Below are 25,678 nucleotides of genomic sequence, written 5' to 3' on the forward strand. Positions count from 1 at the left end.
TGACATTTTCCTTGTAAAAATTCCCAGACCACTTGACATTGTTTCTTAATTTTTGAGAACAGGTTCTTCTAATTTCACTTTTTCACAGTGAATTCTTCATGGTGTGATTTGAGGTGTCTCTTTTGCCTTTATGAAAGCTCTGCTAAGTTATGCATTTTATTTTAAATGTTGTATATTTTAATATAAATTTGCACTCGATTTCCATCTAAGGATAACTTCTCCTAACTCCCTGCTATTGGAGAATTAATTTTCAAATGGGAGCTATATATCCCGAGGAATGTTATCAAATCTAGCCTCATTTAGCTCCTATATATTTCTGATTGCTGGCTAACCTCAGGATGTGCAGTATATCATTGCACACAGATAGTACAGCTCTGTGTAAACAGGAAATATTTCTAAGATGTCTTGCATGTTTGTGAGACCCTAAAAATATGTTCTGATAAAGACCATTGTTTCTACTACCACTGCTTCCTTCTCTGCTCTTGGACACCGAGTGACACTCAGATGAACTTGTCTCAATTAATATACTGCAGTGGAAAGGCCAGTTAAACAAAGCTGGAGTTAGGTTTTCCTTGAGAGAGGAAATGATACCTTTTTTGAGATCTCTGTGTTGTTAACAGGAAACTTCCTGTGGCCCTTTCTGCCCCTGGATTTAGGAATTGCTGTTTGCACGTGATTGAGATGAAGCAATTTCTATTTAATATACAGTTACTCTGGAAAATGATCTGCTCAGGAATTGAACTGCCCTGAACTTGTTTAATTGCTTCAATTTGAGGAACATCATGGATCTGTGTTTGTACATCCCACCTCCCTCTATTACAGTGGAACTGTCATCTTCCACTTACATGGTGTCTGCAATTAAGAAGAACTTTGTGCAGCCTAGAAAGCAGCAAGAGAAGTCTGTGTGGGAACAGTTGAACACAGCTTGGGAGAATCACTGAAGTCAATCAGTGAAGTGTGAGATCTGGGGATGCAAACTGGCAAGAGGAAATGCAGAGGTGCAGGAAAAACACAGAAAATATGAATATAGGCACCACAAAAGGATGAAAAATAGAATAACAAATGTTTTAACTTGCTAACCGTGCTTTGAAACTGGCAGTTCTCAAGTACAGACATCAGCTCTGGTAGGGGATGCTTCAGCATCATTTGTCAAGTTCTAATTGCACTCTAACTGTGTGGTTTTACAGCTCAGGCTCATCAGAGACCACACTCTGCTCCTCTAGGCCCTTTTTTATTTTGTTCTTACATTTTTTCCTCCCAGCTTCTTTCTGCTGTCTTCACCTTTTTTTTTTTTTTTTCCCTCTTACCACTCACTTGTAGCCCATTTTCAGAAGGTTTCTTTGCACAAAATTCTGGTATCTGCATCACAGGAGCCATTCCACTAACACAACTTTGGTGTTCTGACCATTGTGATTTCTCTCCATAGAAAGGGGAGGTAAATCAGGCTGGGTATTGCTCCTTATTACTGAGAATAGGGTGGGTTTGTTTAGGGAAGTGACAGTGTTGGATTTTTAAATGTGATAAAATCTATTTTTTTTTAGTAGAACTCTGTATTGGGAATTAAGTGCTCAAGGAAACAATTGTTGGACTGGAACAATCTTATGTGTAACAGCTAAGGAAGCATAAGACTAATTCCAGATATGAAACACAGAACCTTTCTTTGCAGTTGCTGAACAGAATTGTGTTACCTGTATCTGCTCTGGAGTGGCCAGTGCTTGTTAATCTTATTAATTATTCTTGTTATGCTTTCTTGGCAAGCATTATCAACTCCAGTTGGTTTGTAGTAGACTTGAAAATTCAAATTTGGCTCTTCCAAGAAGATAAAAGGAATTCTCTCCTCAGCAAATCTTAAAATACCTGAAATTTAGACTAATTTTTATCTCCCAGTCACAGGCAGGATATGTGATATCTTTTTCTGGAAGGTAATAGGTCTGGCCACTCCGTTAATGGATGGCATGATAATTGTAAAGTTCTGTAATAACACTTAAACCAGCATTCACCAGATTATTTTTCTGCTATTTGTAGGAATTTTCATGCAGTAACATGCCAATTAATTTCCTTTGCCATGATTAGTTAGCTACTCAAGGACTCAATTAATAATGACTCCGTTCTGCAGCAGTTTGCAGAACTTCCTGTAGTTACCATGGGAGCAATCAGGGTTTTCTATTGCTTGCTCTTGGAGGCAAAGATGAAGGACTTTTTTCTGCACAAAATCTCTTGGTAGATTTTTGAAGTCCACCATGGGATTGTTTCATGCCAACACCTCTGAAACAGCATCCGCAGCGACCTGACTTTTCTGAGCCCAGTGGGACAGAAATGGAACAGCGACAAAGTTGGAGGCAATAAACACAAACATAAATTTAGGCTTCTTGGAACTGTCGTGGCACATTGGAGCGAGTGGAAACCAGTCTTGAACTTCATTGTTTCAGCTCACACCTAACACTTGGTATAAATACAGAGGTTCATCTTTTCCTCTCACAACAGGGCTCTGAACCAAAGGCTGCACTTAGTCAAAGCTGGCTGCTGCTGCACACTGAAACCAGAACTGTCCATAAAGAATAGAGGGATTTACTGACTTTCCTTGGGAAAATGGAGCTGCAGATTGAACGTGTTCCTACAGGAGAAATCATCCGCGTGGTCGGGCGCAAGGCAGAGCGCAGGACTGTAAGCCTGGCTTTTATTGTTCTCTGTCCCCTCCTGGTACTGTTGGTTACACAATAACCAACTTAGATCTGAACTGAGCAATTCCAGGGAAGGGAAGGGTTTGCAAGGCTGGTTGGTCATTGGAGTGACTGGAGCTGTGCTGTGAAGTTTTTTCTCTCTGGGATGGAATTAGTAGCAGTGAAGTGAGTGGGAGTTCAGAAAATCATTAAAATTTATTTCCTGTAGAAATACTGCAGTGAACCAAAGTTGGTGTTTGACCTGGCTGTATGAATTCTGTCAGAATTCTGGGAGCACTTTCAGACTGCAGAGGAGGGGAAAAAGCTTTGTAATAGTTATTTTGTTCCTCTTGTGTTGATTGTGCTGTCATGGGGTTCTTTCCCTGAATGTTACAGGAAGGTTCACATATGGAAAATTCAGTGGTACAGGCACATATTAACAAACTTATAAGTAGTTCAAGGAACTGACTATTCTGTTAACTTGGGACTTTATTGACTTGTGTTCACTGGTTTGACATAAACAATTGAGAAAGGTGGTACTTTTCTAAGAATAATTTCAGTTTTCTTGGAACTAATGGCTGCTCTGTGTGTTTTGCTTCAGAATATTTTCTATCTGCATTTGTATAATTTTTAATTAAAGGAGTCAAAGAAAAGTAACTGTAAAATTTAAAATGCTTGGAAGTACCTAGGTGCAACTGAATTTCTCTGTCATAGCTATTTAAAACCTGTTTAACAGATATTCAGCTCTCGTAGAGCCATCTTGTACTGAAGTGCACATCTGTGCATGTTGCTGCTGTTTCCTAGCATTGTCTTTCTAGTGACTAATCTGAAACTCAATCTGAAAATGAGCTGAGACATTTACTGTGTGGTTACACAATTGTCAGGTAGAGTCATTTTACTTCAGAAAAATCCAAGAGCTCCCTCTGCCTTGCTGGGAGGGGAGACAGTGGCAATTCTGGTGTTCTTTGGTTTGCAGGAGTGTTACTGACTTATTTGTAGTGATAATAGGGGACACCGGCAGGACTGAATTGTTGTTCCCAGGGGGAAACGTTCCTTTAAACCTTAGCGTGTGTGGGAGTCCTGGAGAAGACATCAAAGACAGAAAAGGTATCCGTTCAACTTTCTATAAAGATTTAAACAGTTGTAACATGAAAACTCTGTGTCAAGCAGTGTTGGTGCTCCATGAATGGCCAGAGAGGGGTGGAGAAAAGGTATCCGTTCAACTTTCTATAAAGATTTAAACAGTTGTAACATGAAAACTCTGTGTCAAGCAGTGTTGGTGCTACATGAATGGCTGGAGAGGGGTGGTTTTGGAGAAACTTTAAGATACTTTAAACTGTTGTAGGAGTGGCAACAGCAGGGCTTTTTCACTGTTTCAGCTCAGAGTGGTTCAGGCTGTTGGATGTGTGTAGAATTTCCTGTAGATCCTGACCAGACTGCCTCGGGTATTTCACACCTGTGTGGGATGAGCCAATCTGCTGCTCACAGCGGATGCTTACCGGAGCTCGCTGCAATCACTCCAGAGCGAACTTCACCTGCGTCCTTCCCAGGAACATGCACTTCTGATGACTCGCACAGCCAGGAGGGGCCGGTAGAATTACCACCAGCATTCGAGGTTTATCTCGTCCGTCTGGAGCAGACAGGTGCGTGTCCCTCGGAGCTGCACAAGCCGCTGGGCAGTGCCGCGGACAGGGGTGCCGGTGCAGGTGAGGGCGGAGGCAGCGGCCCGCAGCCCGCATGCCCGGCGCTCGGACATGCTCACTAGCGGCGCGGCGCGGGCTCCCGCGGGCAGTCGGCGCCGAGCCGCTGGCGGAGCCGCCGCAGGGCCCCGAGCCGCGCGTCCCGGGGCGCCCAGGCAGGTGAGCGGGGCCGGGGGGAACGAGCGAGCGAGCGAGCGGTCGGTGTGCGCGGCCGCCTCCCGCCCGCACCGCTGTTCGGGCACATGGCTGCGGGGCGGCGCGGGGGCAGCGCCCCGGGCGGCCGCGGCTCGGCCGTTCTCCCGCAGCCGCCGACCTTCCCGGAAACTCGAAATATTCTCCACGGAAGGAACAAATGAGCGGGGTAGAGCAGCCGGCATCCTGGCGGCGGCGCGGCGTGGATCCGGCTGCCCGGTGCAGTTGCTCGCTGCCCGGCTCCCGGACGGTCGGTGGCTGCACTCCGGTAACGCTTCCGTGCGCGCATCCCCGCCCGAGCGGGGCCGGGGACGGGCAGGGTGTGGCGGGGCTGCTCCCGGCTCCGACGTGGCCGTGACACGGCCGGGGCTCCAGGCGGCTTGGCTTGCCCTTGTCAAGACAGGCTTCCTGTACATCCCGAACTTGCGTTACAGCTCCGAGCGCTGCTTGGGTGTGTGATCCACCCTGCTGTGCACAGCGCTGGCGTTCACATTGGAGGAATTCCTCCTTCTCTGCCAGTGCTTGCACAGGTACCCCAAAGCACTTAATGGAGAAAGCTCGGTGTATTCAGCCCTCTCTCACAGGTGGAGATGGTCAAACTCCTTAACTTCTCCAATTTAGACCAGGGGTCTGCAGTCTCACTGAGGCTCAGGAGTCCCTGTCTCTAGTGCTGCTTTCCATGCCGGTTTTCCCCAGTTCTAAATACCTGGCGTTAATTGTTTTAAGTGACAATGACTCATGGGAGGAATCTGACTCTGCCGGAATAAGCAACTCATTCTAGTAACTTGAATTTTCCAAGTAATCTGGCTTGAGCTGCATTCTTGTCGTTGGGAGGATTACAGAGGAAAAGTGGTTCTGAGATACAATACAGAGATTATTCTGGTATTTAATCTCTCTCTGACAGTTGCTTGGGGCAGAAGGCTCCTCCAGAACTACTTGTGGATAGCAGCTGCTTAGTTTTTATAAGTGACAAATGAGAAAATTTGCTTGGTTGGTGGACAAGCTATGAAAACAGAACCACATCTTAAGAGTACTTGGGAAAAAAAGCATCTTTCTTTCATCCCCTTTTGGAGCAATAGACAATTGCCAGTTGTCAGCACCTTTTCAAAACTTTTAGAAACTGCCTCCGGCTTATGGAACTGATGAGTTCTTCATTTTCACAGTAGGCCCTGATATGGCAACCACTGTCATAACACTTCAGGGGTTTTAGTTTTGATAGTGGATATAATCCTGTGTTCCAGGGAGGGCCTGTGTAAATATGAATTTTGTGTTCTGCCTGGCAGGGACCAATGGAGTGCTACACTGAACACATGTTGTCCTAATTTATCATGGTATAAAGGATAGATTTATTTTTTAAGAGGAAAAAAAAAAAGGTGTGAATCATAACACACTGAGGAGTGAGAGATCCCATGTGAGTCAGTATCCACAGTGTGTAATTTCTGTTCTCTTCTGCATAATTAATGGTGAAGAAACTTGTGATTTACAGTACATCTTCAGGATTTATAATAACTTACACAGATCTTGACAAAATGAGTCAAATCATTTTTATTTGATCTAACCCCACTGGAGGAAGGCCAGTAAAAACTGGGGGCTAAGAATGCTTTGTAACATTAAATACAGTGTTTCTATGAATCAGCTCAAACTCTATGGATACTTTTATGCAAAGCTAAGATAGTCTTAGTCTTGTTCAGATATTTGGGATTTTTCTGTTTGTAGTGTCATGTTGTTTATTACTGCATTAAGAACCACATGCTTTCTAGGAACTGGACAAATTCCTCTACCCCTGTCCAAAGGAACAGACTGCTCCAAATGCAGGAAAAACAAAGTGCAGCAGCTGCCACAGTCCCAGGGCAGTGTATAAAATACAGCTCCCAATGCCCCTTCCCTTGGCTTTTACCTGGCAGCTGTGAATGTTTCCAGCATGGAAAATATTGAGGAGCACTGGGCTGCAGCACTTTGCCTCCCAGTTCAAAGGACTGATGAGTGAGCACTATTCTCAGATAACCAGTAGTGCCTTCTGGAGGACAAATGTGAGTCTGGGAAAAGCTGATGTGCTACAGGTGCTGCAGAAAAAGAGGTGGAGGGAACTCCAGTACAGATTTCCCTGTGGCTGGTCTGTCCCACAGGCCTTTGTAAGAGATGTAACTCAATCATTTGTCCTTTCACACAGGCTAAAGAACCATTTATAAAGGCTGATTTGTGTGGTTCTGAAATGTTACCATGGGGAAAACCATCTGTGTTGTGCTTTGGGTTACCTGTGTCAGTGGCAGCCAGAGGTGGTTAACTGGTGAGAACTGATCCAAATCAGAACTGAGCGGGCCAAACAAGCAGGTGGTTTGTGAGGAGCAGCTTCCCAGCCCAGCTCTGTGTGTGAGCACAGCAACATCTGCACAGAGGCTGGGGTCAGGCGGGCCCTCTGTGCTGGCAGAAAGTGATTGCAATTATGGCATGTGTGTGTCTCCTGTCAGGGCTTTTCCTGTGTTAAACACAGCTTTACTGCTGTGGAAGCACCTCCTGAGTGATGTGGTTGGCTCTGCCTAGGATTGTTATCCCTGGCTTATCCAAAAACCTGCTGTCAGCTCTGGTGGGTGAGGTTTGCATGCCTTGTCTTCCTCTGAGATTGTAGCACAGTTCTTTTTCTGCCCAGAGGGAGCCACTTGTGCTGTGCCTCTCTGGGCCTGGATTCAGGGACCTCTCTGCTGGAAAATATCCTGCTCTGTATTTTGTGCTCTCCTCTGCATATTTCTTGTTGATGTATTAGTGGGGTGGGTGGCCAGCTCTTTCCAGAAAGCATTAATAAAGATACAAGCAGGCAGCACAAGTCAATGTGAAAGGCTAACAAAGCTTGTTATGGCAGAAGGTTTGGAGTGGACAAATCTCAAGTAATTTGTTGCAACTGAGTCATGTTCTGTGGGAGTGGAAGTGTTCCTTACAGCCCTGCCTTATTTAAATATTTAAACATTTAAATACAGCAAGGAACAGCAGGGCCAGTAGCTTTCCTGTTGTAGTATATCTCCAGTGTAGTCTGTTCTGTATTAAATTCCTGTACTGGAAGGCAGTAAAAGTTATTATTTAGAACTCTTGTGGCATTCAGGCACGCATGCATAGCTCTCCCTGGCAGCTTTTTTTTCTTTAGGAAAGCATTTGGTCAGGTGCCAGTGTCCAGCTTTCCTGGGACACTCTCAGCCCTTTAACCAGTACGGTGACCTTGGGCCAGCGTGGCCACCACCCTTCCTGTGATTCAGTTCAGCAGCTGATAATAAATGGACGTAGAATTTGCCATTTTGGCAGTACTTTTGGAGTGTTTGCCCTCTGGCCAGTGAGGTCCCAGGGCTGGGACTACAGCAGACTGCAGTCACTGAAAGCTCTCTCACTGAATGGGCAGTGTCATTGTTGGTGGTGAAGAATGTCGTGTCAAAATGTGTTGTGATATTTGCCAGGAAATGGAGAGTCTCTGAATGACTAAAAAGTGCTCCGTGACACAGCTGTGATGGCACTCAGTCTGCAGGCTGGGCTCTGTAAGCTTGAGCTGTGCCTTCAAATTTATTTTGGTAATTTCTTTGGAAGGCACTTTTCTAGTAAAATTTCACCACAGAGTTTGCTATGAAGATGATGAAAGGTCTAGAGGGGAAATCCTATAAAGAGCAGCTGAAGTCACTTGGTTTGAGAAGAGGAGACTGAGGTCAGACCTCACTGGGGGCTGCAGAGTCGGGAACAGCTGGAGCTGTGCCAGGGCAGGTTTAGGTTGGATTTTAGGGAAAGGTTCTTCTCCCAGAGGGTGCTGGGCACAGCCCCAAGGCTGCCAGAGCTCCAGCAGAGTCTGGACAGCTCTGCCAGGGATGCTCAGGGTGGGGTTGTTGGGGGATCTGTGTAGTACCAGAGGGTCCTTGTGGGTCCCTCCAGCTCAGGATATTCTGTGATCTGAGTCTATATTTCCTTTTTAGTATTCTGTTGCAGAGATTTCCCCCTTACAAAAGGTAACACAGAGGTGTGCTCCTAACGTGGACAGTGCACACTGGAACAGGAAAACAGCCTTTGGAGGGGGTTTGAGGCTGCAGGGAAACCTTGGTGCCTTAGCAGCTGAGTTTCATTAGGCAGAGTGAGCCTGGTGCCTTCTGCCAGCTGACAATCACCAGTTGTATTTGGCCATTTTGCTAATGAAGAGGGGGATTATGGAAGGAGCTGTAATTCAACTAGGGAACAGTGTTTGTCAGAGGATTTTATTGAGCTTGCAATTGCATTTTTCTTCATTACCATATACTCAATATTTTATGGTTGTTCTTTATGTCTGTTTTCATTGTCACCTGATGCCTGGTCTAGATGGGCTATTCCTATCCAGGAAAGAATCAGCTTTATTTCAGCATTATAATGACAAACTGAGAATAGAAAAAAGGGTAAACTCAGCTTTCACACTGCACATATTGTTCATGGCTGAAGGGTCCAGTTAAGTCAATGTCCAATTATATAATGAAGAGATAGTGATCTGTTTAGCTTTTTAGAAAATTAAATTCCACTGAAACAATATAACTGGGACTATAGAAGTAGGAGGAAAACTATTTTCCATTCTGAAGCAGGCCTTTGTATAGAGTCGAGTTTTTTTAAACTCACTAACAGTAACTAATAACTTGTACATTTATATAGCCCACACTGAGTCATTGTTTACTCAGGGAAATGACTTTCAACAGCCAGACTTGTTTGTGAAGTTTAATAACTAAAATATGCAGTTCTGTGCTTTACAAGGCTGCACATTACAACCAACATTTTGGAAAAAAAACAAAACCTGGTGCATATTTGCAACACCACACAGCACTGCATTACAAATGGTGCTGCTGCAGCTCAGGTTTTGATCTGCAGTAAAAGCTGGTGAGTCCAACTGTGTGTTTTGGAGACAGGGAAGATTATTGCACAAATTAGTGTTGGGCTTTTCAAGAGTTTTATTGAACCTTCCAAATTAGAGACCAGGGAATCTTGTTCTGTGTCCACACATCTTGTTGTTTTAAATAACAGGTTGTCTTCCACTCTTAGGACTTTTGGAGTCTGTTTGAAATTGTCTCTTGTTCTTCTTGGGAGGGAAAGCCACACCTTTGCACCAGGAAGCCAGGAATTCTCTCGCTGGCAGAACTGGAACTCAGACAGAAAAACAGATGTTTCTTTTGCCTCCTTTGAGTGAGCACTGGAGTTCAGTTGTGAGCTTTTCTGCCTTTTCCTGACTCATTATCTGCTGTTCTGTGTTAGCGTGGGATTTTCTCACAGATGTTACAGGAGAATTCCCTCTCCACCCATACACCTGTAAAGGTTTTAACAACAGCCAGGGTTTGTGCCCTGGCTGGTTTTGGGGTTCTGAGTAAACAACCAAGTGCAACAACCAGCAGAGCACCTACCACATTCCTCAAGTAAACCAAGTGCTTAATTTTAAATAGTGTATTCAAAAAGTTTATTTTTGATTTTTCCCAAAATTACAAGCTTTTTTGGACACAATTTTGTTGGAAAACAGAAAGGAAAACTTCATCTTGTAATGAAGGCAAATATAAAATATGTGACTTGCAAAATCCTCATTTTATTTGTGCATGCATTTGTTTGCTTGTGTAAGTTAGGGAGAGGATCAAAAGCAAGTTCTGTAGAAAAGTACAGAGTGTGTTTTCGTGTGTGCCCAACCATAGCACTCTGTGGGAACGCATATTAAATTTAATTTTGCTTCTCTGTCCAGGAATCTGGTGGATAGGACCTGGGAACAGCAGTTTTCTGAGCTATCAGCAAAGCTTAGAGCATCAACTTTTACCATACCAGAAATTCTCATGATTTACTATTGCACTTCCATTAAAACAACTGTAGAGTGCTGTGGTAATCCTAGCAGGATTGGAATTACTGAGAGAACCACCAGGTTTCCTTGGGCATAAACCCAGGTTGTTCTGACTGCAAGGTGTCAGGATGGACATGGGTTATTTCTGATCAGCTGGGGTGTGGAAAAAATGTGGATGGACATATTAAGGTGAAATGTGGTTGTTTGGAAAGGGACTTTACAAATTCATAACCTTCAGGGGGTTTGAATATTCTGTGCTGGTCTGAGAGAAAACCAGAGGCTGAAAACCCAGAAGGAAAAGTGGAGGCTGAGAAAGGGTGGGAGACCAATAAGAAAAGCAGAAAAGGAAAAGGAGTGGGAGGCCAGAATGGTGTGGGAGGTCAGCAAGGAAAGCAGAGGCCAAAAAGTGGAGGCTGGAAAAGTTTGATGGAGATAAAGATGTGTGGGAGGCAGAAAAGGTGGTGAGGCCAAAATAAGCCCATATCAGAGATCTAATCAATCTCATTTTGCTCTGTTGGCCTCCACATCTTCCTGAAGAAGGGGACTCTCAGACTATTCAGCTGAAGAAAATTGAAGCTCAGCTTTATGGAATAACTTGGGGACAAATGCTCATTGTCTTGGCTCTTGTATTACTTCAGTTGAAGCTTATTTTCAGCACTTAAAAATTTGGTTTCCAGCAGAAAGCAGCAGCTCTGTAAGTTGTTTGAGTAAAAGTAGTGCAGATGAGCTGTAGTGCTGCCTGTCACCTCAATACCTTAAAATATTGTCATTTAAGATCACCAGGGGTGTCCCCTAAAGCCACAGAAGAAACAGCACTTATGACTGCTTTTGCAGGGATTTGAGAAAGCTAGGAGGAATTTGGGATAATTTATGCAAGAGGTATTTCCAAACCAGGTGTGTTAAAGTCCCTTAGAACTTTTAAGAAAAACAACATAGCAAAGAAGCACAGTGTCTTTTTTTTTTTTTTTTTTTTTTGCCTGATAAAATTAAAGAATACAAGGGCTGATAGTTACGAGCCATTTCCATATTAATGTAAACCTTTCAGATGTTATTTGACTCAAATATAAACTAATCTGATTCGAGGTATTTGTGTCTTGATACAAGGAAGAAGCAGAAAGGAAAGGAGAGTAAAAAAAAAAGATGAGCTGCACTTCCTGGAGAGAAAAGCAGGGCATGGCTGGTGCTGGCAGCCTGGCAGGTAGTGAGTGCTGGGAGGGAGTGAGGACTTCCCTGCTGCTCTGGCAGACTGGTCATGAGAGCCCCATGTGAAGAGGAAATGTTGCAAGAGATGTGGTGTTCTCTATGCAAAAAAACCTTGTGCTGTGCAGGAGGCTGTTTGATCTCTCTCTCTTCAAACTGAAACCTGAGCAGTTGCCAAATGTCTGCTCTGAAGTTTCCGGATCTAGGTGGGGACAGGGGAGTTCCAACTGTAACCTGAATGTGTTGAACTGGCAGCTGCTGGTGTCCAAACCACTTGCACTGGGAGGAAAATTCCACAAAGTGGCTCCGTGTAGGATGAGAATGTGAACTATGTCCAGGCTCACGGCCATGGCACTCAAAGCTGCACTCCTGTGACTGTTTCTTTTTCTCTGGAGGCTTCAGTGAAGTTGGCTGTTTGTTACTGAGTGCAGCTCTGCTGGAATGCTGCCTGCCTGCCATCAGAATAAGGGAGCACCTGTGAAAGGATTGTGGTGTCACTTGAGAGGAAGGAAATCAGTGTTGCTGCAGGGTGAGTGTACACATCTGGGAAGAAATTTTTGTAAGAGCCAGTTATTGCCTTGCAAGGAAAAATTAGCTTGTGACAAAATTTTTTGTTTTGGAAAGGTATTCAATACAATATTTTGTATTGAAACGAATTTCTAGTGTAGCTGTCAGCTTGATACCTGGCTGCTTGTTTTGAGCAATGAATATCTCTGTGCTGAACTCTTGAAAGTGCTTTTCAGGCCACACTTGTACTGGTCTCAAATTATCTTAATTGCAAAGCACTTATCTGAACTGATGAGTAGTTAACACAAGTGTGACACGGTGCTCGTTAGAGTAGAAAATCAATCAGTGTTTAGTGTGGGCTGGATTGACATTTCTGGATTGATAGGGGATGGGGAGGTTCATTTGGGTCAATAAATGGCTCAGTGATGAGTGTGTGGAGTGAGCTGCTCCTCTCCTGTGTGCTGGCAACCAGAACCCACCAGCATCAGCCCTCATTTCTAAGGCCAAAAAGTGTCAGTTTTTGCAATATTTGGGAGTAGCAGAGCAGTGCTGGGACAGGATCCCCACGTGTCAGATTAGGTGATTGATGGTGCTGATTTATGGATGTGATTTATCCCTGCTCCTGGAGCACTGCAGCTGACAGGCTGCACCCCTGGCGTCATTCCTGGGTTTGTCCCCAGGGCTGCTGGGGGTGATACTGTCCTTGTGTCACTTCTCCAGGATTTCAGTGCTCAAGGCATGGGCGTGTGCAGAGGGGAGGGGATGAACAAGCAGCCAGAGAGTCTTGGAGCTTCATCCATGTCACTTCCATGAGATGCCCTTTCTTTTGTATTCCCCCAGTATCTAAGATAAGCTTATCCTGATATCAGTTCTGTTTAGAATCATAGAATGGTCTAGGTTGGAGGGACTTGAAGATCATCTTGTTCCACCTTTCATGAACCAATTTAAATTGGTTTCACTGTAGTCCTCCACTGCCTGCCTTGGACTTGCATCCATTTGACCCTTTGATTAACTCTTTGAAACAAAGTTGTGAGAGCAATGATGAAGAAAACAACATTTTCTGTTTCTTTAGTTCCCTGAGCTGTCTGCTCAGAGCTGAATGGATCTTAGTCCCAGTCCAGAGAGGAAGAGGGCCAGGACAGGCACAGCTGGGACAGGGGCTGTGTCACAGTAACATCAGCTGCCCAGGCCAGCTGACAGCAGCCTGGGACTGCCCTCTGGCTCCTCAGAGGACATTTTCTGTGCCCTTTTCGCCTTGGACAAGTGTCTGTAGTGTAATGATGTGGGAAGATAGCTCGTGTGGCTGTTCTATTCTTACACTGCTGTGTTTTGATCCTTGGAGTCAGTGCTAGTGAGAAGTTTGTTTGCTAGAAGCTTCTCCAGTCATACTGTGGGACTTTTGTGCTCTGATGTGTGGGCTGATTGGCACCCAAACCTCCCAGCATGTGGATGTGGAGCTAGGCCAGCTGTTTGGGACATAAATGGTAATTAGTTGTTTTCTAAATGTTGGCTTTATCAAGGTTTACAAACAGAGCAGGCCATCTCCACTGCTCATAATGAGCATGCCCCAGCTCCTGAGCAGTGCAGGGGCACCTGCCCATGAGTCCTGCACTGCTGGTGCCCTTTAATGTGCTATCAGATCAGGGGGAGAGAGGCACTGATAAATCCTTCCAGACAGCACATGCTTGGATACACAGCCAGGAAAAGCTGGTGTCTGTCCTGCCTCTTGCCAAAGCATCCTTAGACTGCATCCAAAACAGGATCCAGTTGTGGTGTCTGGAATACTTTGCTCTCTTCCCCTTCCCAGAGCATTGTTTTGCATGGATGGAGTTTGGGAGAGCCAGTGCACTGAGGGTCAGGATGGGGGATACCTTACCCAGGTGAGGATGCTGAGATTCCCACTTTTGCCCTGCTTTTCACCAGGTGTAAAGATCCAAGGAACCTTTGAGCCCTGTGGGACAAGGCATTTTGGTGGGTAATAGAACAAGGTTACTGTGTTGTGGTACCTGAGCATGCCCTGAGAGACACAGGCAGAAAGGGTAAGGGAGAAGGAATTAATTCTGCTGCCAAAACTTTCCGTGCAAGAGATCGAATGTGGCTCCCTGCCCACTCTGGCCATACGTGCAGGTTCCTGCAATTTGTTGCTGTCACCACCAGCAGTGGCGCACAAAGAAACAAAATTTAACAATGCCATCCTGCAACAGAGACCTCAAGAGGCTATTTCTAGATGGAATTGAAGTTCTGTGTGATGTAGTGGACTGTAGGCTCATTGTGAGGGTAGATAACAACCCAAAGTGGTTTGCACTGAAATTCTTTATGCTGTAGCAGGCAGCTGGATTAAAATGCTTTGGAGCTTTGCTCCTTTCTGATGCACTGTGGGTGAAGAGCCTTCACAATCAGCTGTGACCCAGCAGGTGAGCTGGAGTGGGTTAGCACTTGGAAAAGTGAATTTTGGAATAGTGAGGTTTAGCCCTGCAGCTACCTGCAGGCAGCTACTCCTGGGAGCCATCAGCTGTTGTGGAATTTGTCAGCCCTCCAGACAAGTGTGTGCTGCCTCTCACACACACCAGCAATTCTGAGAATGTGAAGGGCTCTCAGATTCCAGTCCTGTATGGCCCTTCCCCTCCAGCTCTAGGGGCTAGTGGAAGCAGGAAAGGAGGTCAGGCTTGAAATCCAAAGTCGGAGGAGAGGAATTTGTGGATGTACAGCAGATAACGCCCATCACTCAGTGCACTTGGCCACTCCCAGTCCCCCTCCTTTGTGGAAAGTCTGATTAAAGCCAGCCGCTCTGCCCTGGCTGTCTGAGCCATACATCCATGCACAAATGCCAGATTCTCTTCATTCCAGCCTGCTGACTTCAAGAAGGACTTGCTCTGACAAGCTGGAAATTAGGGCTGGCAGCTTCATCTGCAGCTCAAAGGCTTTATCTCTCTTAGACACTCTTCCTAACATTTCCCACAAACACTGCTCTGCTGGTAGGAGCTGTAGCACACACAGGATCCATCAGGTACTTATGAATAAAGCCTTACCTTGTGTAACTCTCCTCAGAACAGGCAAGGAACACTTCACAAAGCACTTGGCACCAGGCCTGTGGCAGAGCTGGCTCTCCTTGTGCTTCAGCCTCATTATCTGGGGAGCAGTAGGAAGAGTCAGCTCAGCCTTTGATTCTCCTGTCCCCTACCAAGCACTGATGTTCTTTCCTCCACAAAAATCCTACAGTCCGGCCTCCATCTCCCACTTGGACTGTTTCCATCAGCTGAAAGCTGGCAGCTTTCCATCATCTCCAGCTTCCACACCATATTCTGATAGTTCTGCACCTCAGCCTCTCTTCCCTCTCTGAACTCCTGCCCCACTGCTCCATGATGAGTTCTTTGACTCCCAGGATTGCTCTGGGTCCAGCAGCTGCTGTTCCCCTGGTGTTGCCTCACTGCTCCATGAGGGATGCCAGCTGTGTCCACCTGTTGGGGTTGTTTTGCATGTGCCTTTAAGGCAGCTGCTTCTGCTGCATTTGCAGCCTTAAACCTGGAATATTCATATTCCCTGGCCTATCTCAATCAATGGATGAACTCAACCTTCACTAAATGCTTTCAGATCTATTTGAGATGTAATAATGGTTCTAGATGCTGTGCCAGCAACTGCAAGATAACCAAGCTCTTCTTTGATTGCTGTTTCTGTTTCAAAATCAGTATTAGAGCAAGTGTACATTTGCATTCACATATTTAACATGTGGAATGAGATAACCTTAATCTTGATGAAGTAAGGTGTGCACCCTCATATAAAAATTTATCATAAATCAAATTTGGGTCATCACTGATTGTGACATGATTTCTGCTTAAAAGGGCATCTTTGATGTCATCACCTTATTGCTTCACAAGCAGCTTGTTGCTGGTGTTATTTCAGGTTGGGGAGGGTGTGTGCATGTCTGTAGCTTCTAAAAACCATCAGGCCAGTGTCAAATGTCTGCCCAGTGCTTCACAGATTGCACAAGTGGCTGTTAGCAGACAAAACTCTTTTTATTGTCTGATTTTTGAGGGAGAGCTGTTATCACAGGGCTTTGACTTATGGCCATATAACCACCCCTGCTGAGCAGAAAGGGGGTCCCAGTGATATCTGCTCCAAATACTCTCTCCTGACCATGGGGCTGTGCTTCCTGGACATTGTGTGAAATAAGACTTGTGAAACAAAAGCTCTAATTTCCCTTTGTGAAGCTTGATACAGAGCTCACAGCTCTGCAGCAGCAGGATATGAAAATTACAATCATTGTTGCAGTGAGGATTTTGAACAAGAAGCAGGCATGGAGTACCCAAAGCATTTAACCTCTGTGTTTTATTCATCCTGGAGCAAGTGTAATTTAAAGTGGCACCTCTATAATTGATGAAGTATCTTTTTACCATTTGTTTAATTACCAGTTTCAATGTGTAGAAAGCAGCAGATCAATAATTTACAGTGATGAACTTCCCTGTGTCTCTGGTTTTCTACTTCAGCCATGCAAACAACAGTTCCTGATTCAAACCCTCAAATATTGATGCTTTCCTTTAGGCGATATAAAAAAGCTTAACCTTTTTTCCTGCCATAGGTGCACTCCAACACTAGTGAAGCTGAGGGCAGAGTACTAACCTTGGCAAGGCAGGGTTAATTTAGGGCTTGCCCTGCATGTTGTATCAGCTCTCAGCTTTTTGCAGCCTCCTCTCATTGTTGGAGTGATGAAGGCTGGGCTTCTGTTGTTGCTGCAACAGCAGATGCTGCTGCCCTGGCTTTAGGAGAGTTGTTAAAACAGAAAATTTAAGCTAATGAACCAAAGCTGCTGCCTGTGGTTTATATGTATTTCTTACATGATGGGTTTTGATTACAAATGTTGACTTTTCTATGTGAAGTGCCTATTCTGGAGAGTCTTGGATTCTGCTGTCAGGTTAGAGCTCAGATTCCCTCATGGTCCTGCAGCACCTCCTCAAGGGGAGGTCCTTGATCTGTCCAAAAGGAGCTGCAGGATCTATACCTGTCAAATCAGAGGGAAAAAGGAGTTTCCTTCCCAGTGGGATGGGCCTTCAGACAGTTCCTCTTGTGGTCCTGGCTGCCGTGGACCGTGGGGTTTTCCCACACAGCATCAGAGCAGAAGATCTAAAGACACCCAACTTCCATGAGATCTCCAAATCCACGCATTTCTAGCAGGATGGTGAGCTCTGCTTTCAGTCTCCCAGTCTCATACCTGTGATTCTTCTCCACTTTTTAGAGCCAAGACAAATACCTTATTTCTCCTGGACCTGCCCGTGAGCAAACAACTTAGTTACTGCATCGTGGTATGAAAAATAAACAGGAAATACACCCCTTTCCTGTCTCTTAGGAGTGCCAGTTCTCATCTACTGTTGGAGAACAAGATGCTGTGGGACAGTTGGCATTTCTCTTAATGTCACAACTGTCAATTCCTTCAGGGTCTCTCCTTTCAACTGGAGCTCACAGCCCAGAAGAAGGTTTTGTTTTAGAAAGTAGGTGTAAAGGGACACGAGGGAGATTCCTGGGCCTGTTGGGTCAGCCTCAGCAGGGTTTGTGCACTTTTGCAACCACCAAATGCAGGATTAGGAGTAAATCAGACAGGGAAAGAAAAAGGGTTTGGACCTAACCACAGCTAGGGAATGAATGTTTCCATTCTCTGCAGAGACCCATGTTTATCCAGATGTGCAACACACATTCCTGAGAATCACAAAGGGATGGACTCCTTCATTGTTCTTTAGTGTCTCTGTTTCTGATTAAACTGATGTCTCTGATAATGCAGAAAGTTTTGAAAATGCGGAGAGCAGAACTGTGTAGTTCTCCTTAAGAGGGAGTTGAAGCTGCTTTGGAGATGAAATATTGCATGTAATCCAAAGGGGGCTAAGTTGCAGGCCAATAATTTATTTTTTAACATCAATGTCATTACTGCTTCTTGTACATTTAAAAAATTATCTTGATTTAAAGTGGTTTTGATCCAGTAGGAATGTCAGGTTTTAAACTCTTGGGAAACAATGTTCTGAACTGCGAATGTTCTGAATTTGAGTGCAAGCTGATGCAGGTGGACATGGGGTATCCTTCTGAAATGATGGCTGTGTTTTCCAGGCAGCCTGGAACACTTTTGCCATCATAATGACAGCTCATCATTTCCTGTGGATATGAAGTGATGCTAAATCTATTTTGAGACAAAAAAGATTCACCAAAGCATTAAATCCTCCATTAAAGGCTCCTTGGGGTGCAGGCAGAGCAGCCAGAGATGACCTCACCCAGTCCCCTTCATCTGGTGCCTTTTCCCCTGGTTTTCAGCAGGAGCAGGGCAGGCAGGGGAAAGGGAAGCAGCTCAGACACCAGCTGCAATATCATCTGCCCATGTGCTCAGCTCGCTGCCAGGGCAGCCTCACTGCAAACTGCTCAGCCCCTTCCTTTGGGCACAATCTGGAATTTCTACAGCTCATCCAATATTCTTATTTTGGCTTCATGATCTAGTTGTTGAAACTCTTTCCTTAAACTTTTCTTAGGGGGTTTGTGCCATCACAAGTCAGTGTAAAGTGCTCTGTTCCCTTACAAAGAAGGGTTTGAAAAGTTCAGTCTCATGTGTGGCACTAATAGCTTTATTAGAACTTATTTATAACTTTTCACTGCCCCAAAATAACTGCCTGCCTTAGGCCAACAAAGTCAGTTTGAAACAGAGGAGAGGAAAAAGAAAAAAAAAAAAGTTAAAAAAAAAAAGAAAAAAGTGGAAGTACAAATTGTGCCTGTAAACTCTTCACTTAAAAATCATCAATTAAAAACTGCTTCACTTGTTTGAATGTCCAAAGCATTCAGTGTGCTCACAGAACTTAACTGCACTTGGGAACTTGGAGTTTGCTGCAGAATTGCTATGTTGGCTTTAAAGCAGGGTCACACCCAGAAGGGCAATGAGAACTTGTTACTCCCAGGTATCACCCAACACTTGCAGGTTGCTGACTTGGCTTTTTGCCCTAAGCAACCTGTGAATAATCCATGGAGCAAACAAATGCAATTGTACCAATACAAGAGGTTGCTCACAGCAACATATCCCCATATTTTGAGTACAGATGATACTGATATGCCAGATATTACACTGATATAAAAATCTTTATCCTACTATAAACTGTCCATAGAAAGGGATTTTGCTGTTACAGGAACAGTAGAGTGGAGTAGGGTTAGTTATTTGTTGGGATATCACTCATGTGCAAACTATTTTATTAAAAAATCCAAATTTAAGCAAATATGTTCCATATGCAAGCCTCTCTCCTGTGCTTTTCAGGAAAGTTTTAGTCATTTGACCTTTATTCTTCTGACTTTGGAAGCTTGAATATACTCATAAAATCTAGATATTGCCTATGCTGCAGTCTCCACATAACAGAAAAGTTCATGGCTTTGAAAACAAATTAGAAATTCCATGATAGCTTTATGAAAAGCTCTATGTTGCCTTAAAAGAAACTATTTCATTTGTCTGTTTTGGAGGGAGGTATTTCCTTTTTAAACTGTTTTTCACAGTACCAAAGATCTGATTCTGGGTGTGGTTTGTTTTAATGTAAAGCTACATTGGTGAAAGTTGCCAATTAAAAAAGGACAGGAGAGCTCAGTGAAGTTCAGTTGTTTCCTATAAAGCAGTCTGATATAGTAGATAAATTTGGTATTTGGATTTGTGTAAAATGATGTGTGTTGGCATGGTTAAGAATTATGTCTTTCAGGTAGCCTTCCTTAGGTTTCAGATTTAACCTACTAAAGAAAATAAAGCAATTTAAACTTTCTGTTTTAGTGCTGGCAGTTCTAAACAGGTAATTCTTATATTTAGAGAAGAATTTTGCAATCATTGAGGGCACAGCGGAGGCTTGGGATCCTGTCAATACAACATTTATGGGGTGGATGAACTCTGCTTTCAGACTCCCAGTCTCATACCTGTGATTCTTCTCACTTTTTAGAGCCAAGACAAATATCTTATTTCTTCTGGGCTTGACTTTGAAACTGAGCAAACATCTTAGTGACTACATCCTTGGAGCTGGTATGAAAAATAAACAGGGACTACAACAGTGTTAGGGTCCTGCCTGACAGCTGAGACTTTGTACTGACTTAAATCCACAGGGAGCTCGTTCCCAAAAATGTTTTTCTCCAAATTTAACTTCCAGATACCACTGACCACAAACCATACCAGCAGAGGCCATCTTGCTGAACTGCTCTGTAATTGTTACGGAGCAAGTATTACATGAGAAAAGAGGCATAAGGGCATTTAAAATAACTCCTTTTTTATGGCTGTTTTTCTCTCACAGACATAACCACTTGTGTTTCCCAGCTCTGAAAAACCTGCCTTTTGCTTGCACTCGTTTTCCCCCTTGCTGTGTAGCTAAGGATGTGAAGTATTTAACAGGACAAAAATTAAAGGTCAGTCTAAAAATCCTCAGAAATCAAGATGACCCTAAAGATAAAGCCCAACATGAAACATCCTCTTGGCCCAGCACATGCCCTGGAAGGCTTTGAGTGCACACCCTGTTCTGGCCAGGTGTTGTGGGGACAAGGGCCAGGTACAAGCAGCTGCTGAGATCCTGGTGACACTGGGAGGAGTCCTGTGGGTCGGTGGAGGGAACTGGGAACAATTGGGGAATCTCAGCCATGTTTTCATGGGGACTGTGAAGCTCCTGGTGCTGTGATGTGGAGAGAGCTTTGCTGTCAAACTCTAATCTCTCATCAGTGGTTCTTTCACAAGGGTGGCCTGGGGTTTTTTTTAAGGCTCTCTTTTTAAAGTTTGGGGTTTATTTTTTATTTATTTTTAATTTGCTGTGGCAAACTGAGCCCTGCAGCTCGAGGAGGTCTCACCAGCTGACAGGGAAATGTTGGCTGGGATTTGGCCTTGCTTTCCCCTGGAAGCTGTGTCATTCTGCAGAGAAGAGACATAGGATGTGGCAGGGCTACAGATACAGAATTGTTTGTACATTTTGTCACAAACATCTCTTGCTGTCAGGGAGGAAAAAAAAAACAAAAAACAAAACCCAACCAAAACTCTGGGTTATAAATCTGTGTAGCAATTTATATTGTGCTCATTTCCGTGGCAGCTCTGGGGCTGTGTTTGCTCAGCAAGCTGCCCTGCACTGGGAGCTCCTGGCCTTATCCAAAGACAAAGCAGGATGGAAAGATACCTCTTGATGGGAATCACAGAGAAACCTTCCAGTTCTATCACTTTCCCCAAATGAGGCCTCTGTGAGTGTTGTTCTAGGAACTCCCTTCCATTTGTATAATATAGTATTATTCTTATATTATTATTATATACTTATATAGTAATAAGAAGGAGGGAAATCTGTCCTTTAACTGGGCTTGCAGGTTTGGTGTCTGCTGAAGGGATGGTGAAAAGTGTGGGTTGGAGCTACAGCCCCACAGCAGTGCCCCTGGCAGCTCTGCTGGGATGTGCACTGCTGCCTGGAGCTGCTGAAACTCACGGCCTAGGAGACATTAATTCCTGCAATTTTGTGGGAACGCTGCAAAAATGAACTTATATGGTACCCATTGTCTTGTTTGAACCAAGATGAGTTAGAAAACTGTCCAGTTCATAAAACATTTGTGCTCCATGGATCTGCAGCCCAGGAAGGGGAGCTCTCAGCCTGCCCTCTGCATCATCACTGCCCCTGTTGTGCTTTAGGGCATGGCTGTGTCTTTTCCTGCCCTATCCCAATCAGAGACATGCTCAGCTTTGCTTTGCAAGTGTTATTTTGTAGATTTCAAAATCTATTCAGTCTTTCTCCTGCCATGGAGAAAAGCAAGGGCATTACAGAAGGACAGAGCAGCTCTAATTTGTCCATTTAGTTGCTATTTTGGGCTGTAGGAGGACTGCACTCTGCTCAGCAGAGGAGTCCCAGGTTAAACTCTGCCCCTCTGTGAGGAGGGGAGCCCTGGATGTGCTGCCTTCCCCTGATGTGTGAGCAGTCTGGTGTGTCCCTCCTCAGGATTCCTGTACATCCTTCTCCTCCAGACTGCAAACAGTTTAGTGCTGATCTGGCCTTATATAGTAATTTCCTATTATTAGAAACATTTCCTTGGGATCTTGCTCAGGGAGTAGCAGAGGGAAATCCTGTTTCCTTCATCTAACTTGCAGGCAAAGCACCAGTGCTCACTCTTTCCTTATCTCGTGTGGATGGAACAAGAAGTTTTTGTTGTGATCTGCTTTCCAGGCTTAAGCCCTTTCTAACACTGAGCCTCTTTTCAGAAATGCAGGAAAATAAATGTGAAGGAGTAGGAACTGTCAGTCAGCAGTGTGAGCTGTGAAGTTTTACCTGCAGCCTGTACATTCTCTATTCTTTTTCATCATGTTTTTCTTACTCAGATTGAGTCCTTCCTTTGGAAAACCAACTCTCTGTTGAGTGCTGGTTTGTGTGAAAAGCAGTGTGCTAGGATATTTCACCTGAGAGTGCCAGGGATGGGCAGACAGCCAATGGCTGTGTTAAAAAAGAGGAACAACTTTAAATTAAGGAAGGAGAAGTTTTTGTTCTGTGTGCAACAAGGACGTGTTTTTAAAGGCGAGACTCGCTGGAAGCACCGAGATATGCACAGGCTTTGAACACTTAATTTTTCCTGCGAAAACATTTTTTCCCCTTAAAAGGAAGATGTAGGTCCTGCCACTAGGAGTGACTGTTTGGAAAGTCAGTCTGCAGGAATGCACATCAGCTGAACTGAGTCAGGCTGTTTGTGTTACCAGCTCCCTCCAAACCCGTCCCTGCCACAACTGCTGCAAATGATTGTGCCAGAGCAGGGCCACAGCAATCACAGGGAATTAACTGCTGGTTTAAACTTTGTTGTTGGAGTCAGTGCAACAATTGCTGTTGGGATTGGAGTGTGTTTGTAAAATCAGGGAAACCCTGACAGGGCCATGAGCGGGAGCAGCCACGGGCATGAGACAAACTGGCATCACATTAAGGGCATCTGGTAATTATAAAGTGGGACTTTGTTCTGATGGCCACTGTCAAAGCCAGCCAGCCATTTCTGTTTCACTGCTTCAGCAGAAAGCAACAACAAGGAAAATTTATCTTAATTTGTTAGATTAACCCAGTTTCTGTTTTCGCTCACGTCATAGACCCAGAATTATTGTGTGTGTGCGGGAGCCATAACTAAATACAAGCCTGTCATATGTGCTTTTTAATCCATCACCAGGGGCATCAAAACAGGGAACAGCAGTGGCAGAGATAGTGCAGGAATCCAAGGAGACATGTCCATCTACGTTTCTTGCTGTATTCCTCTTTTTTTTTGTATTTATTTGTGAAAAACTGAGCTTGGGAAGAAAAGAAGTTTGGTGTTCTCACTGATGAAGCTTTCTTGAAACAAACAAAACCAGTATTGACAGTTTTAAACATTACAAAGCATAAATTAGAATCCAAAATAATAATCTAAATATTCTTTGTCTTCTGGTTTTTGAACCCTTTTGGCCACACCTCACTATTTTTAAGGTTTTGTCTTTAACCCTGCAAACACCTTCATACAGAATTGGGGAATTCAGTCAACTTTTGATGTCATGAAGTTTGCAGTAAAGTGAAGGAACTTTCATCATCTTGAGGCACCTTTTGAGTGAGTATAATGAGCTTTTGGTTTAACCTTTCTAGGTGTGCAGTTTCATAACTGAGCAGGAATGTTGTCTCTCCAGGGGCCAATGTCTTGTGTTCAAACCTCTGCTCATGGTTACTTGTTTGGAGCACTCTCGAGAGGGGAAGAGGAGATGTTTTAATCCAAAAACTGGGTAGAAAAGAGACAATTCTTAGCAGAACTAATAATGTAATGAGTAGGTTTTGCCTTTTTATCAAACATGTTAAATATTTAGCATTGCCTCTTTGGCAGGGTGTTGATTTATCCTTATCCTGCAGTCAGATGTTCATCCTCTGTTGGACACAAGGTGTTTTTCCTAAGCAGTGGGACAAATGTCCCTCAGACCCTTCAGCTTCTGCTATAGGGTGTTTTAGGAATGTGAGGCATTTTAATCAGTTTTAGGTCAGGATAATCTGGACAGCAGGACACATGTCACAGGTTAAAGACATTTCTATTTTTTGATTAAGACGTTCCTCTGACCTGCAAGAGGAAGGGCTCTCAAATTCCTGGCCTGTTTAGGGTGGTTTCTTTCCCATGGTATTTTTGCCAAGTGCTTTCTAATTATGGAATGTGTCTTATTCTGTAGTTCTTTTGTAAGGCAGTAATAACAAATATAAAAATCCAGAAAAAACTCACTCACTGATAGATGAACTTGACGCCTTTTGGAATAACACAGATGTAATTCACATTGATTTTTGAACAGCATAAACCCAAGGCAGCATCTCATACCTCCAGATGTAAATTTGCAGTGGAATCTGCACTGCAGAGGGGAACACTGATGGTGTTTTCATGGGGCCAAACTCTATTTTTTCAGCAGAGCCACTGCTTGTGGGTGTAGCTTAGCGAGTCACGCTCGGCTCTGCGAGCCTGTCGGAGCAGGGCTGACAGGAAAGATTTCCAGTCCCCTTGCTTTGAATGTGAAATTGTATGCAGGGAATCAGCTGCTTATCTGCAATGAGCAGAGCAATCCCAGTGCTCTAATCCAGGGTTTAAATGAGTCACTTCTAACTGGTGAGGCCTGGAAAACTTGATTCATCCCTCAGCCTGTAGTTGCCTGTTGGAGTGAGCCAGACCTTGCCAGCCATCCTCAGCAGAAATCACAGACAAGGGCTGGGCTCTGCTGCTGGAAAGGAAGAGTCTGGTTTTATCACCTTCATAATCCAGGATCAAGATCTTATAAAGTAAAATGATCTCTATGCTTTCCAACTTTTTTTTCCCCCCCTCCTAATTTAGGCTAATCCACATGCAGGAGTGTCTTCCTTGCCAGCAGAAGTTGGGCAGTAGTTTGGCTGCAGAAAAAAAGCATTTTGAGTAAAGGTCTTTCCAGTGGATAAATAAATAAAAGGGTTCTCCTGCATGAAAAAACCAAGGAAAATATGTAAATAATGTACTTCTAAGTGCTGGGTTGTTGTGTATTCTTCTCTTATGTGGCATTTTCAGTGATGGGATGTGATCTGAGAAGTGTTAGGAGGTGTAAACTAGGGAAAAGTTTAAGTTGTTTATGTGAAGATAACTCTGCTAATACTTAGAATTGTAACAGGAGTTTAACTGAATCTGTTTGGTGACAATTAGATTGGTTTGAAGAGGGCTGGTGGAGCACTGACAGTCTCCTCCTGAAGAATTAGAGCTGCCAGGCCACAGCTTTAGTTATGCTTGGAAAGCTCCTGGCTCAGGGCTCACTGTTGTGTTTCACTAATGGCTGATGTGGCTCAGTTTGGGAAATGGAGTTTGAATCACCTCTGGTCTCACCTGTGCACAGGACAGGGGCTTGGAGTAGTGTCCACTTCCTTCAGTGCCAGCCCAAAACTAAACCCTCCTCCGAGCCACATCCTGAAGCTGCTGCTGTTAAAAATTCACCCAGCCGAGGTAAGAAGTGAATGGAAGTCCTGCCAAAGAGAGTTGTGCAAGAACCACAAATCATGTTCAAAATGGAGTCTGAGGGGGCAGAGGAGCTGTGGCACTGCAGTGCTCCCAGCAGCCAAGCTCCATCCCAAATCCTTGGCACAGTCTGCCTGTGACATCCACGGCAGCCGGGATCTCTGGGATCT

General features: G+C 44.3%; 1 protein-coding gene across 6 annotated transcripts in view; it reads left to right on the forward strand.

Annotated features, from left to right (window-relative positions):
- Positions 1-2,523: 2,523 nt before the first annotated feature.
- The window catches only part of MYO1C (myosin IC), a 62,510-nt gene continuing 39,355 nt past the window's right edge, over positions 2,524-25,678 (forward strand). For 2 of the 6 annotated variants that reach the window (XM_030288066.4, XM_072937341.1), the window contains exon 1: positions 4,384-4,519. In XM_030288066.4, the coding sequence (XP_030143926.2) occupies positions 4,415-4,519 (105 nt within the window). In that variant the 5' untranslated portion in view covers positions 4,384-4,414. Of the gene's footprint in view, positions 2,665-4,189; positions 4,304-4,383; positions 4,520-11,971; positions 12,082-25,678 lie in introns of those variants that run through there. The other 4 variants (XM_072937343.1, XM_072937342.1, XM_072937345.1 and 1 more) reach the window with 4 other exon arrangements.

Source organism: Taeniopygia guttata, chromosome 19, assembly GCF_048771995.1.
Source record: "Taeniopygia guttata chromosome 19, bTaeGut7.mat, whole genome shotgun sequence".
NCBI classification, from domain to species: Eukaryota; Metazoa; Chordata; class Aves; order Passeriformes; family Estrildidae; genus Taeniopygia; species Taeniopygia guttata.